This window comes from Lontra canadensis, unplaced genomic scaffold (genome assembly GCF_010015895.1).
Source record: "Lontra canadensis isolate GAN:19392208 unplaced genomic scaffold, GSC_riverotter_1.0 scaffold8, whole genome shotgun sequence".
Lineage (NCBI taxonomy): Eukaryota > Metazoa > Chordata > Mammalia > Carnivora > Mustelidae > Lontra > Lontra canadensis.
In genome coordinates this window covers 3,682,685-3,696,298 of record NW_022631002.1, presented here as the reverse complement: position 1 = coordinate 3,696,298, position 13,614 = coordinate 3,682,685, and the positions used below count along the sequence as shown (strand labels likewise).

The window sequence follows — 13,614 nt, the reverse complement described above, 5'->3', positions numbered from 1 at the left end:
GGAGCCGTGAAGGGCCTGAGGGAAGGGTCGGTCCTCAGCCCGAGGGGGGCTCAGGGGCAAGATGGGGTGTGCTCCCTGGGGTGAGGGCCTGACCTCCATGTCCCCAGGTCTCCCACCCCGTCTGGAGAACACCACTCCCCTGTTAGCTGAACATAGAGGTGGGTGGTGGGTGCTCCCAAGCCCAGGCTTTCCGCTCTGACTCTTCCTCTTGTGCTCGGGGTGGGGGTGGAGGGAGCTCCAGCAGCAACAGGCCAAGGGTGGGATTCAGAGGCAACTATCCAGAAGGGGAAGGATCCCCTTAGGGCAACAGAGACGCAAAAGACCACAGGGTAGGGCAGGGTAGCCCCAGGAGAGAGGCCAGGTCCCGTTCCACCTCCCTACCAACTACCAAATCGTTCTGAGCCTCGGTGTCTACATCTGTAAAATGGGAAGGAACATAGCGCCTATCCCACATGGTCCTGTGAGAACCAAACGTGGTATTCACAAAGCACAGACGGCTTCTCGCTGCTGCTCTTGCCTTCATTATCCCCACGAAATAAACCAGGGAGCTGTGCCTGCAGGAGGCTAACCTATGAAACACAGGAAAAAAAAAAAAAAAAAAAAAAGACTGGACTTTTCTGTGTCGGTTTTGTAGGAATAAATTTAAAGCCTCTTATTCAAGATTCACAAAACTAAATATAAAATTTAAACAGGGAGGCTTTCAAATGGTGCTCCCTGTGGTTTGTAACCTTTCTCCCCCTGACTTCATGGAAGCCCTGAGGGGTCCCCCCTCTGTTTCCTGGAGAGGGTGCTGCTGCCCAATTTATGAGTTGCTTAATAAGGCCAACCAGGTCCTCTAATTTATTTGGCTGAATTTTGTATTTTAACAGAAGCATCCCTGTGCCTTATCCTCCCGCGACGGGTCCCGTCCATGTCATTGTTTCGGCGTTCAGCGTTCTGAAAGGGAGACATGCTAGCTCGTTGCTGTTCTAACCCGTGATTCCCTAATGCGTGATGAGGGCCTCTGTTGGCTGGTATCGCACTTGACCTCTGTCTTCTCTGCCGAGGTGTCTGTTCAGACCTGTGCCCGCTTTGGTTGGGGTGGGCTGTCTCCTTACTGTGGAGTGATGGGAGTTCTTTGCATATTTTGAATACAAATCCTTTGTCGACATGGATTTTGCAAATATTTTCTCTCCATCTGTGGCTCGTCTTCTGGTTCCCCGAACAAGGTCTTCCAAGGAGTGGGAGGCTTAATTTTACAACGCACACATCACTGATGTGTGTGTGTTGGGGGGGGGGGGGTCGTCTTTCGGCGTTTTGTGTTAGGACTCGTCACCAGACCCGACGTCCCGCAGACTGTCTTGTGTATTTATTCTAGAACAGTTACGGATTTGCATTCGAAATGTAGCAGTGGGCAGTTTTGAGTGAATTTTGGTGTACGTTGTGAAGTTGTAGCTGCATTCATGCCCTTCTCTACGGTTTCCAAGTAATTGTCCCTTAACCGTCTTTGGATAAGGCTTGGGGTCTTCGGGTCCCTGCGGTTTGAATTTCAGCACCTGGGGGAATCCGCATGCCTGACGGGACACGGAGCTGTGGCTGGGCGTCCTGCACTGCCCCGGAGGGCCGGCAGGGGGCAGCCGAGCCTCCCCTGCCGCCCTGCAGGGCGCATGCGTGTTCCCGCCCCACACTGTCTCCACGTGCCGGCTGACCGGAGATGGTGAGGAAGCTGAGGAGGCGAGGACGCGGAGGGAGGAGAAGGCGAGGGCGCAGAAGGAGGAGGTGAGGAGAGGAGGACGCGGGAGGAGAAGCAGGCGAGGGCGTGGGAGGAGGAGAGGAGGACACTGGAGGAGGAGGCGGCGAGGACGCGGTGGGGAGGAGGGGAGGACGCGGGGGTGGGGGAGGGGAGGATGCTTGGGGCGGGGGGCAGCATCCCGCGCATGCCCAGTCGGGCCGCCTGGCGCGTGAATTGGCTGCGCGGGGACGCGCCCGGTGCGGAGCTTGCAGGCTCGGTTGGTGGCCGCGGCGACGGCGGGACTGCGCGTCCCGCGTGGCTGTGGCGATGGGCCCGTGGGCGCGGCACCGTGCCTCGTGGGTCCCCGGTGACCTGGGCCTGCCGCACGGGCTGTGCGCTCGGTTCGGGCATGCGGTTCGCGCGGGAGCAGGAGGCTCCAGCCTGTGGGTCTCCGCTCTCTGCTTGGGCCGTGGGGCTCCTCGGGCTCCACGGCCTTTGGGTTGTAAGTTGTGTCCCTGGAAGCTGCCTTGGACTTCGCTGGGGGCCACACTGAGTCCGGCTGAGTTGGGTAGTGTAGGCGCTGGTGGTGTGGATTCCTCCAGCCCGTGGGCACCGTCCGCCGCGTCCTTGGCCGGCCTGGCCGTTTGCAGGGTGCGGCCTGTCCCCTCCACGCCTGAATCAGGAGGCCAGTGCCTTCCCCGAGTGGGGTTTCCCCTTGAACCGTCGGAGCACTGCCCGCAGCGGCCCTCCTGCGTGTTCACCACGGTGCCCGCCGCGCTCCTGCGCCCCGCAGCCCCACTGCCCTGCAGCAGCGGCCCCCCGTCTCGCTGTGCCTGGACGAGGCGCCCACTCACCAGGCCGGTCCTTCCCGCCGGTGGCCGGGCCCGTGCGTTCTCTCTGCACGCGGACACCTGCGGAAGTTGCCCTGGCACGCGGTGGGTGAGCTCCCCCTCTGTGAGGAGGGGAGAAGCAGCGAAACGTACCCGGGGAGGGGGGCCATCCAAGTCCAGTGGTGCAGAGAGCCCCCAGTCATGCTCCTTCCAGCCCCATCCAACCCCCCTCCGCCTCTGGGGCCCCAAAAGAGAGACGCTCTGAACTTTCCTGCGGCTTCCCAAGTGACCATCCACACAGATGGTGGCAAGGAAGGCTCTGGCCGAGTGCAGCCCTGGAATTAGGAACCATCCGTGCGTTGGGGGCACTGGGGTCAGAGCCAGAAGGGATGAGTGCCTACTGTGTACCAGGTGCCCCCCCGGGCTCCAGCCCGCCAGGTGAATAAGCAAGGCCATCTGGGGTTTGGACACAGCTGAGGTTGAGGAAGATGTACATTTGTGTGTGTGTGTGTGTGTGTGCGCACATACATAGGCGTATAAAAGTATGAGATACAATATATAGTATAAGATGTGACTCCGTGTAAGATATAATCTACACATTGTTTTTACCAATTGTCTATTATATAGAAAATACAGAATGTTTCAGTTAGTTTTGGAATGAGTGTTCTCCCTGGTAGAATCAGGGTGGACTTCCCTGAGGAGGTGCCATGGAGCCGGATTTGGCGCTGTTCGTCCCGCAATGATCCCATGAAGGCTTTGTGTTCCCCACTTTGTTAGGAAAATCATGGTCCTCACCTCCTTCTTTCACCTTCGTCAACCCTCCACCTCCCTAAACTTGTGCGATGTGTCCCTGGTCCCAGGATTATCCCCGGATATCATGGCCATGTCTTAGGGGTGACTCATGTCCCCCCACAACTCCTATGTTGAAGTCATAATTCCCATTGCCTCACAATGTGGCCTTATTTGGAAATAGAGTCTTTGTAGATATAATTAGTTAGGATGAGGTCACCCTGGGTCTATTACTCCAATAAGGCTGGTGTCTTTATAAAGAGAGGGAATTTGGACCCAGACACGCGCACGGGGAGGATGCCATGTGAGCATGAAGACAGAGATCTAAGCCAAGGGAGGCCAAAGATGGCCAGTAGGCTCTGAAGACTAAGGGAGTGGCCCAGAGCACCTGCTCCCTACGGCCTCAGCAGCTGCCCACTCTGCCGGCATCTTGAACTCAGACGTCAGGCCCCCAGAGCCATGAGAGCGGAACTTCATGCTGTTTGAGCCCCGAGTTCACCGTGCTTTGTTGAAGCATCCCTGGGAGATGAATCTACCCTGTTCTCAGAATCAGCAAGGGCTCAAAAATCCGAGTCCCCAGGCCATAAGGTGGGAAGTGAGACCCAGCACGATTCAGGTTAAGAGGCACCCCGCATTTATTGAGCACCAATAGTGTATCACAGAGGCTAGGCCTGTGGATCCCCAGAGTAACTTGTCAGTGAGCGAGATTGTCCCTGCACAGATGAGGAAACAGAGACTCGGAGGACACGGGACTCACCCAGGGTGGGGACCCAGCAGAGCCTCCAGCCCACCCCAGCCCTGAGCACCCGGGGTCAGCCTCTGTCTTTCTGACAGGGGAGCTGTGGTCCTATTGCTGGGGTGCCCGCCCCTGTCCCCTGAGGTCCTCCACGGGGTCCTCCTCAGCAGAGTGTTCCGTGCTCTCCTCCTCCTCGTCTCTCCTCTGGCTCCGTATGGTGGTCTGAGTGCTCTGGATGGTAATAGTCATCGGCACAGCAATAGTATCAGTAATACTCTGGGCAGCAACGAGGATCGAGCACTTTCTAAGAGCTCCCTGGAGCTCTCTTTGCCTAGTACTCACCACAACCCTATGGGGGGCTCCTGCTCTTAGCCCTACTTTGCAGGGAAGGAACCTGAGGCACAGATTTCCTGAGGTCACACGGCTTGGGAGCCGTGGATTTGGACCCAAATCCTCGCTGGGGGTCGTACTTGGTTCACCGCCTTTAGAGAGAATTATTCTGGAAGCCTGCCCCCTCCACTGTGGGGCGAGGCTCCCCTGGCCCCCCAACCCACTGAGTGACTGAACCTCCCCTGACCGGCATGAGGCGGCTTAGTCTCTGTCTTACTTGGTTGAGAACTCAGAGGTCTTCCTGCGGAAATAGAAATGTGCTTTGCTGAGCTTGTAGGAGAACGTGGAGCATATGTATACCGTATGACTCTCCGAAAATCTGAGAAATTCAGACTTCTGAAACCCGTGGGCCCCGGGGGCTGGGAAACAGGAGTGACCTGGCTAGAGCCCTTGCTTCTCAAGTGGACACACTTCAGGCTGCCTCTAGGGGGCGCTCAGGACACATGGTGGCTGCCCTGCCTGGTGATGTGTGTTACTGATTCCACCTCTGACCTCCGCCCGTCCAGGTCAGAGCCTGGGGCTGGTCTCCACACTCCCGAAGCAGTGACTCCTCCTCAGGACCTCGTGCGAATCCCTGTCCTCAGATGCCCTCTCCCCGTCACAGGATTCACTCTCCCACCCTCAGTGCTCACCTGGCCAGTGAGAGCCCATGGGACAGCTGGGGAGGGCGAGGTATCCTTGAATGGCCGAGCATCATAGTGTCCGTAAACCCCATGCATCTTGGTTCTAAAATCCTGCCCAGGAGAGACCGGGATGGGCTGTTTCCAATCAGGAAACGAAGGAAGGACCAGGGGAGGGGAGTGACGGAGGGAGAGGAGGGAAGAAGGTGACCTGAGCAGAAACCAGGGGTCAGACACTAAACCCACTGAGCCACCCAGGCAGCCCAGCATGCTTGCTTAAGACCAGCCGTCAGGCTGTGAGGAAGCCCACACCAGCCGGAGAGGCCTCAGGGAGGCAGGCATTTGGGCTGTGGACCCCTGTGGACCCAGGCAGGTGGGGCCACGTGGATGTGTGGCTCCTGGAGTAAGTGGCCCAGGACCCCGAGCCTGGGTGTGCCCTGTGTTTGGTCTAATACCCTGCTGTCAGTCTCTTGAAGTTCTTAATAATCACTGAACGAGAGGCCCACATTTTCATTTTGCCCTGAACACTGCAAACCCAGAGGCCTGTCCTGTACGCACGTGACAGCCATCATCTACCAGATACGGGAGAGGGAGCCTTCAACGTGACTCTAGCCCCAGCCACTGACCGGCTGGAAACCCAGGAAAGACCTGCGTAAGAGCACCCAGCTGAGCCCACCAGCCCCGGAACCACGAAAGAGAATTCCAGCGAGTGACAGCTGTTTGAGGGCTCTGGGACTGGCGCGATTGGTCATAGCTAAATGAGCACGTGCTAGGTACTCATCAGATTAGGTGGGATGATAAGCAGTCCGTCCCCATCAGAGTGTAGCCGTCATTGGCCTGGGATGCTCTTTGTCACTGTCAACTTCTCTGCTTTTTTAAAAACCCCCAAGTGATGCTGAACTTGATTCCTGAATGACAGACTTGGGAAAAACCAGCCCACCTCTAGTTGTGGCACCCAGGGGCAGGTATTTAAAAGAATTTATCAGAATGAGTCTTCAAAATTATCACCGTGGCAAAATGTTGCCAATAAAAATGGTTTCTATCAAGATACCTAAAATCAGATTGAGCCCCACACCGTCAAGTAGAAAGTGGGGCGCTTGCGGGGTATACCTCCAGATCTCTCTCCAGGTCGTAGCTCTCCAGGATCTGGAAGGCACTGGAATACACCTCCACCGCTTTGGCGTGGAAGACTATCTCGATGGTGACAAAGTCTGAAAAAATTTTCTGTGGGGAGAGAAGCCCAAATCATCACATAAGCAGCCCCGTCGTAAGGGGAGTCCTGGAGTCATCGTGAATGTGGACAAATAGGGGTGGGGGCTGTTAGTCGTTCTCGTGGGGACAGGTCCTAGGCCCGTGTTCCTTTTAATTATTTTGTCTGAACAGACTATACATTCCCATTCAGAAGCCGCCTCGCTCGGGAATTGTTCTGGAAATGCAGAGGGCTGTTTCCTGGTGAAGGCTTCCTGGGGGGCGTCCGTGGCTCTGCTCTCTCACCTGGACTCCTCTGCACAGCCTTTGCTTCTCTCACGCTGAGGGACGGTGTTTGCAAGGGGACAGCTATGACACCTCTGGCCTCGGTCACCCGTGGGCTAGGAGTGGATCTTCCCGGAGGCGCCTCACCACCGGGCAGGCCGGCTCATCCAAGTGTAATACGGGCTCGTCTCGATCGCACGGGTCTGCTCAGCTCAGCGAGCTCTGACAGAGCCCCTCCAGCACGGCCGGCCCCAGCGAGGGCCCCTCCCGCATGCCAGGCCTTCGCAGAGGCTCCTGCTTGGCTCTGGGCCCCGGCAGGACATAGCCCCACGCAGCCCCACAGAATGGACTCCGCGGTGGGCCCATCGTGGGGGGATCTGTGTTTTCAGCCCTCCAGGGGATTCCTGCTGCCCGCGCAGCTCTGCGAACCCCTGTGCGAAAGCATCCTTACGTGCTTTCACAGGCCTGAGCGCTTTGGGACTATGATCATTTTATTAGACATGGGACCTAGACCTGATGCAGTGACCGCATCATCTCCAGTTCTGAGTGTCTGCGCTCTCAGAACTGGGAGGGCTCTCTCAGGGCTTGGATAAGCACCCCGTACAAACTTCATCCCCCAAGTTTAGAGGATGCCAGGTTTACACTGCATGCGTCCGCTGGCCCCCAACTGCGGAAGCCGAATCTCGACTCTCCTCCCAAACAAACTCTTGCTGGCGCCCCGCAGAGCCCTGCTTTCAGGCCACATAAACATCAAGTGCTTAATAATGGCCCGCTGGTAGTTCAGGTTGCGCCCGCAGCAGGGATGGCAGAACACTCATCACCCCGGGTTCTGTCCTTGTGCATCCGTTTCCCAAATACTGACTGAGTACTCGAGGTGCCAGGCCCTGGACCCGGTGCGGGGACCCAGCAGGGGACAAGGAGGCAGGCGCCACATCACGCCCCACGTGTGCGTGCCCCACGGCACAGACGCAGTCCGGGGGGCAGGCTTGGAACAGCAAGGTGCAGCCCCCCTTCACACCATAATGATTAGCATGTGTCACGGGTCTTCCCCAAGGTGTCCGCTCCATGAGGACAGGGGCCTTGCTTTCTGGCACGGTGCCTGGCACACTGTAGGTGTGTATTCAACGTTTGCTTGATTAATGAGTGAATTAGAGATACAATTAACCCATCCCCCTGAGATCGCTGTCCCCAGAGGGAGCAGAGCCATGAGTTAACATCAGGGCTGGACTGGCCTGGGGGTCCAGGTGAGTTTCCCCAAGTTGAGGTGTTAACTTGATGCAGAGTGTGGGCAAAGCCTTCCTAGCAGAGGGCACAGCCTGTGCAAAGGCACTGAGGTGTGTTGGGGTTTAGTACACTTGAGCTTGGAGAGATGTGTCCCAGATAAGGCTGGGCTGGGGCTTCCGGAGACTTGGGGAGGATTTCTACCTTTATCCCTCGAGTAAGGGAAGTCATAGGAGGGCATTTAGCCCAGGAGTGACAGATTGCAGCTGCCTTTGGTGAGATCCCTGGGGCTGCAACTTGGGGGTGGGGTTGTTGAGAATGGGTGCAGGGGTCTCTGTGACCAGCTGGGGCTCTGGGCCCAGGAGCCTGGGTTGCACTGCAGGGATGGGGAAGGAGGCAACCCCTCTGCCACCCTGCTGTGCTGAACCATGGCTTGCTCAGGGGAAGGGCAAAGAAAGGGGGAGGAAGTCAGAGCAAAGGCTGTGGGTCCTTGTGTGGGCTTGGAGGGGGTTGTGGGGTCAATGTCTGCCAAATTCTCCTGGTGGGGAGCTGGGTTTGGGTGCTCAGAGGAAGGGCCTTCTCCCTGCAGCCAGGATTAGGCCAAGATAAACTGTCCTGGGAGCCCCGGCCCCAAGCCGTCTGGGCAAACAGCTGTACACACACATGTGCTCACACACACGCCATGGACACACGTGCTTGCACGCTCACACAGATGTATACAGGTTATACACACATACGCAGATGTACACACACGCGCGTGTATACAGACACTCGGACGTGAGGCCAGAATACTTCTAGCGCAGGGCCGAGCCCACTTACCTGCAGGTCCTTCAGCTTCTGCTTCTGGAAGGTGTCGATCACCTCCTCCAGCTGGTGGGTGATGCGGCTGGCGTCCACTGAGGCCCTCTGCACACCGGTCTCCGCCTGGCTCCAGAGGCAGAAGGGTCATGGGGTGGTTCCTGCCTTTAGACACTACTCTGGGTCATTTTCCATTCTTCCCTTGAGTCGTCTCTCCTGCCTCGTGACATCTCTTGCCAATTTGGTCATCGAAGGAAAGGCCAAGTAGGACCATGGTGAAAGGGCCAGGCGCTGCTTGGACAGACCTGCTTCCTAGCTGGGTGACCCTGGGCAAGTCACTAAACCTCTCTGAGCCTCCGTTCCTTTGCTTGTAAGCAGGGGGCAATAATAACAGGTGCTTCTCAGGGTCGTAGGAATTAAACAGCGGGCACCTGCTGAACTGTTGTAACAGGTGCTCCGCTTTCAGTAATAATTCCTGCCTGTGGAATGTTTTTAGGTAATTGAGTAATTCACCTGACCCAGCTCCTGGCCAGGAACACGAAGAACCTGGATTTTAGAGTCAGATACCCTCAGAATGGAGTTCTGGGTTCGCCCCGGCCTCCCTTGTGTGACCTTGAGCCGGTCCCCTTTCTTGGTCTCGGTTTCCTCATCGAGACAATGGGCATGAGGCTAGAGGTGCCCACATCCGGTGAGCATTCAGTAAGTAGCTCTGATGAGGAGGTGGGGGCACGGAGGGGGTGACTCCCCAGCTTACTGAACAGTGCAAACGAGGGGACAGAGCCCAGGTCTCTGGACCCCCGGCCCACTACTTGCCCTGCACCTCTGACCTGCATCCTGAGCAGCCAGGCACAAGCTCGCCTGGTGTTGTGAGGTCATTTGTCCCTTGCATGAGATCCCGCCTTCCCACACAGACCTGGGGCACTCACCTGGGACTGAGAAGGGTCCTGTCAAGGAGCCACATCAACCAGCAGCCCCGACCCAGAGGACCCCGGTGAGCAATGGCCACCCTGGCCCAGCAGCCTCAGGCCCGACCCCCAGGGAAGGATACGATCATTTGCCGATCCGAAGGCGACTTCTGCCTCAGTTTTTCCAGCTTTTCCAGTTGTTTCATCTCGTTCTTCTGGACTTGTTTGAATTTCTTGATCTCGGCCTAAAGGAAAGAGGAGAGTTGTTTCCTGGATGTCCAGGCAGGCCAGACCCCGTCGGGCAGGGCCCCCTGCTTACCCGTGTCTGCTTGATGTGCGCCCCATAGAGCTTCAGGGGGCAGATGACCTTGGTCTCCAGCCTCTCGACCTGGGGGAGCATGGACACGCAGAGAGTCAGAGCAGACAGGACCCCGGAGGTGCGTGGAGCCTGGGGGCCTGCAGCCTGCATTTAGAGAGTGCTCTATGGCGGGAGCCTGTGGGGGCTTCTGGAAGCCTGAGACACACCCTGCCTTGCCCCTTAGGGTTGTGAGCACCTGCCTGCACTCAGGGCTCTGCCTCCCAAAGGCTCGGGTAATACCTTTCATCTCACGAGCCTTATTTCCTCACCTGTGAAATGGGTATACTGGGAGCCACTGTGATCCCAGTTCTCCAGCCTGCCTTACAACTTGGCTGAGGGGACTAGACAGACTCACTTGGAACATGAAAGAGCCCGGATTCAGAGCTTCCTGAGCTGTGTTCGGCCCCCGAGGGCAGAGCAGGGTCTGTGGGGGTGATGCCTCACACCTGAGTCAATGCCTAAATGCCAGACCTTGGAGCCCCCCATCCTTTTCCCTTGGGCTCCTTAAGACCCTGATTGCTGGCCACCACCCCGGGGGTCCTGAATCAGCACGTCCTCATTGTGGCCCAAGATTCTGCATTTCTCAGTTCACAGGTGAGGCTGGTGCTTTGAGCACCAGTGGCAGGGGGATCCCCAGAAATCTGGGCATGCGGATGGGCCGGGGGTTCTGGAATCCCCAGCAAGCCCCTTCCTCTTCCTTGTCAAGGCTTATGACCCTGCTGGGGTAAAACACAAATCTTTAATAATAATCAATTTCCTGGGAGTCAAAAGGAAAAGGGACTTCTCCCCTTGCTTTCCTTACAGCATTTTCTTTTAGAAAACCTACAACTGTAAATCCCTTTCTCTGTCCCTTTGGGACTTATGTAAACCTTTTTGAAAGCTAAATAGGATTCTTGATGGTTTACAAGCTGGGAATGGCAGGCATCTCTTTGAAACATCAACATCAAGGAAGATGTGTCTCCCCAGGGAGTTTGCTCTGGGGCCTGGCTCCAAGCTCTGCCGACCTGCTGGTGACAGAGACAGAAGTTTTACTCTTCCTTGGGAGAGAGGTGATCTGTGGCACAGGTGCCACCCAGCTGCCTGTGAAGTACGGAGGTCCTGTGGAACCAACGGTGCCATCTGGTCCCCTGTCCTGAGACGGTGCGTGCAGGGTGGTTTCTGTCCCGCAGTGCTGGGGAGCGAGGGCTCTACCTGCAGGCCCCGATGCGTGGCCTGCAGTGTGTCCTGTTTGGTGCTTATTCAGAAGAGAAGCTGGTTGGATCTTGTCTGCAGTCACACAAGGCTTTCTGGGCTGGCAGGTGATGTGTATTTTTAATCCTCCCCCTAACACGCTGCTGCCTCCCTGCCCTCACCCACCAGGGTCCTGGGCCCTGGAATGTGCCTCCTGCCTGGGACTCACGGAGCCGGCAGCTGCAGCCCTCAGGCCTGGCTTCCCGGGGCCCCTGCCTTGTCTGGTCTTCGTCCAACTGCCACAAAGCCTCCAGGCTCTTGGTCCCATAAAGGGTGGCGTGACCCCCAGGGAGAGAGCGATGTGAGTGTCTACCCTTCGGGGATGCCTTTGGCAGAGGCAGGTCCTTGAGCTGGGGCCCCGGCGGTGCAGCTCCCCCCGTCAGGCCCGACCCCCGCCAGGGGACTGGCGTCCTCCCGGGCCACCCCACCTACCTCGGCCTGCCGGTAATCCTGCACCTTGGCCAGGTCCTCGGCGAAGTTCCTCATGGTGGCCCGCATCTCTGGGTGCTCGGTGTTGGCGAAGTCGGTGAGCTGTCTGACGAGCTGGTCAGCCTTGTCCCGCAGCCGAGCCGTCTTGCGGGTGTAGGCGGCCAGCAACGAGCAGAACTGGCCAAAGTACTTCTCGGCATTGGTCACAGTGTTCTCCATCACCCTCACCTGGCTGTCCCTGGGGAGGACGGGGCCTGAGAGGCTGTTCTGGCAGGTTGGGACAGGGACACAAGGGTCTCCCCTGCATCACTCCCCATCTAGCTGTCGAGCACCCCCCGGCAGGTGTCTGGTCCCCTCCCCCAGTCATGCACATGGTTCTATCCAGGCAGATGTGGGAGACCAGCAGGGTGGAGAGAGAGGCTGCTCAGACTGCCGACAGGAATGCCAAGGCTGGTTGGACTCCAAATCCAGCCTGAGCCTCCCTGGGACCCCCCGGGGGCTTTGATCTTCCCGAAGCAGTCGCTCTTCCAACCACCTCCAGCTGCCACAGCCCCTTCCCTCCAAACTCCTGATTCTGCTCCCTTCCCCCACTGCTGAGTTTTGAAATTCTCTGCCTTCTCCAAAGCCTGAAAATTTAAAAGAAAGCTTAAACTTTTTTAGGGGGCCAGTTTTAGGTTGACAGAAACACACTTAAGTGGAAAGTCCAGAGAGGTCCCATATGCCCTCCCCTCCGGGCGCACGTGGTTCCCCTGTTATTACCAGGGGCTGCATTTTTAAAGAGGCACGTAGAGTGGTTGGGAGAGACCCTCGAGTTGGCGATGCTCAGAGGAGCCCAGCACCAGAGCATACAGGCGAGGGGCAGGCAGGCTGCACCGCCACATTGACAGGGTCCGGCCAGAGGCAGTGCCGCCAGGGACGATACCACAGGGGCGCAGGGTCTGGGGCCTTGGAGGCACCGAGAGGGGTTTCCCAGGTGGAGCCAAATGAGGGAAAGAGGGAATGGACCCTGTGAATTTGGCTACCCTAGAGCTGTGGGTGATCAATGCTAGAGAAGCAGAGGCCAGATTCTGGAAGGTTTCCTGGGCTTCCCTTGACCTTGAGGTGGGGTGCTGCGGGAGGGAGGGCACCCTTTACCACCACCCGGCCCCAGCAGGCCTGGCTGCCCCATCTCTCTTGGTGCATCAGACCCCCCAAATCCTGCTTCCCCTTCCCTCCCAGCCCAGGCCAGTGCAGGGCCACTCACCTGGAGAGAACAATGCTCATTGTGACCGGAGGCTCCAGCTGTCCTAGGCGAGGGGAATGAGGCCAGGGCCCCAGGGGTCCCACAAGCCAGGGAGGAGCGGGCGGGGCTGGGCGCAGCTGTGCGGTCTGGGCTCCAGGGACGCTGGCACCTGGTTGCCAGGCAACATGGCCACCCACAGCCACCCTGGGAGGAGCCCCAGCTGGTTGCCTGGCAACCTCTCCCCAGGCCAGCCTTGCCAGCCTCGCACTGGCTGGGGGGAGGGGTCCCAGAGAGCCCCCATATCCTTCGTTTGAAGTTGGAGGTTCTGCAGAGCCAGGCAGTGTGGGGTTCTCTAGCACAGATTGGATTTAGGGCAGCTTGCTTGGGGCTCAGCCATGAGGGGCTGCCGCCCAGCCTTCCCCCAAATTCTGGGAGCAGCCGGCAGGGTCCTGGGATACCTGGTTACCTGGGAGCGGCTGTAGGGGAAAGCACAGAGTCCATCTGGGGGGTCCTGGAGCCTTGTAGGTGAATGGAGGGGACAGGGACCCCAGCCCAAAGGGACTTTTTTAACATTTCAGTCATCGTCTTGTTGTTCTCCCCCTTATTTATAAAAACAGTTCTTGCTCATTATTAGAAAAGTAAGAAAGTAGAGAGAACCCGAAAGGAATTCCCAGACCACATGATGAAGCTGTACTAAGGTGCATGTTTTACTAAGTGGAAGCTGTGTACCTTTCACCGCGTGCACATTTCACCTAGAGAAGGACAAAGGTGCCAACGCTGTAAGGGATAGGGCGGGCGGAGGGGCAGGTGTGGTCCAAATGCCGAGCTGCTGCTGTCACGGGATTCCCTGGCTGCATCTGCTCCTCCTGGTGCGTCGGCAGGTTTTCAGAGTGGAGAGCTTT

At 57.6% G+C, this 13,614-nt stretch overlaps 1 protein-coding gene across 2 annotated transcripts; it reads right to left on the bottom strand.

Moving 5' to 3' along the window:
- Positions 1-4,050: 4,050 nt before the first annotated feature.
- On the bottom strand, positions 4,051-13,436 carry CIBAR2 (CBY1 interacting BAR domain containing 2). Of its 2 annotated transcripts, none has more exons than XM_032853831.1 (9): positions 12,734-13,436; positions 11,494-11,728; positions 9,793-9,861; positions 9,617-9,718; positions 9,495-9,500; positions 8,590-8,694; positions 6,187-6,300; positions 5,089-5,214; positions 4,051-4,297 (listed from the first exon to the last, which is right to left on the bottom strand). In XM_032853831.1, the coding sequence occupies exons 1-9, from the start codon at positions 12,751-12,753 to the stop codon at positions 4,178-4,180; spliced, it is 897 nt and encodes a 298-aa protein (XP_032709722.1). In that variant the 5' UTR covers positions 12,754-13,436; the 3' UTR covers positions 4,051-4,177. The 2 variants fall into 2 exon arrangements, with proteins under 2 accessions (XP_032709722.1, XP_032709723.1); XM_032853832.1 differs by having other exon boundaries at positions 5,089-5,190.
- Positions 13,437-13,614: the final 178 nt, after the last annotated feature.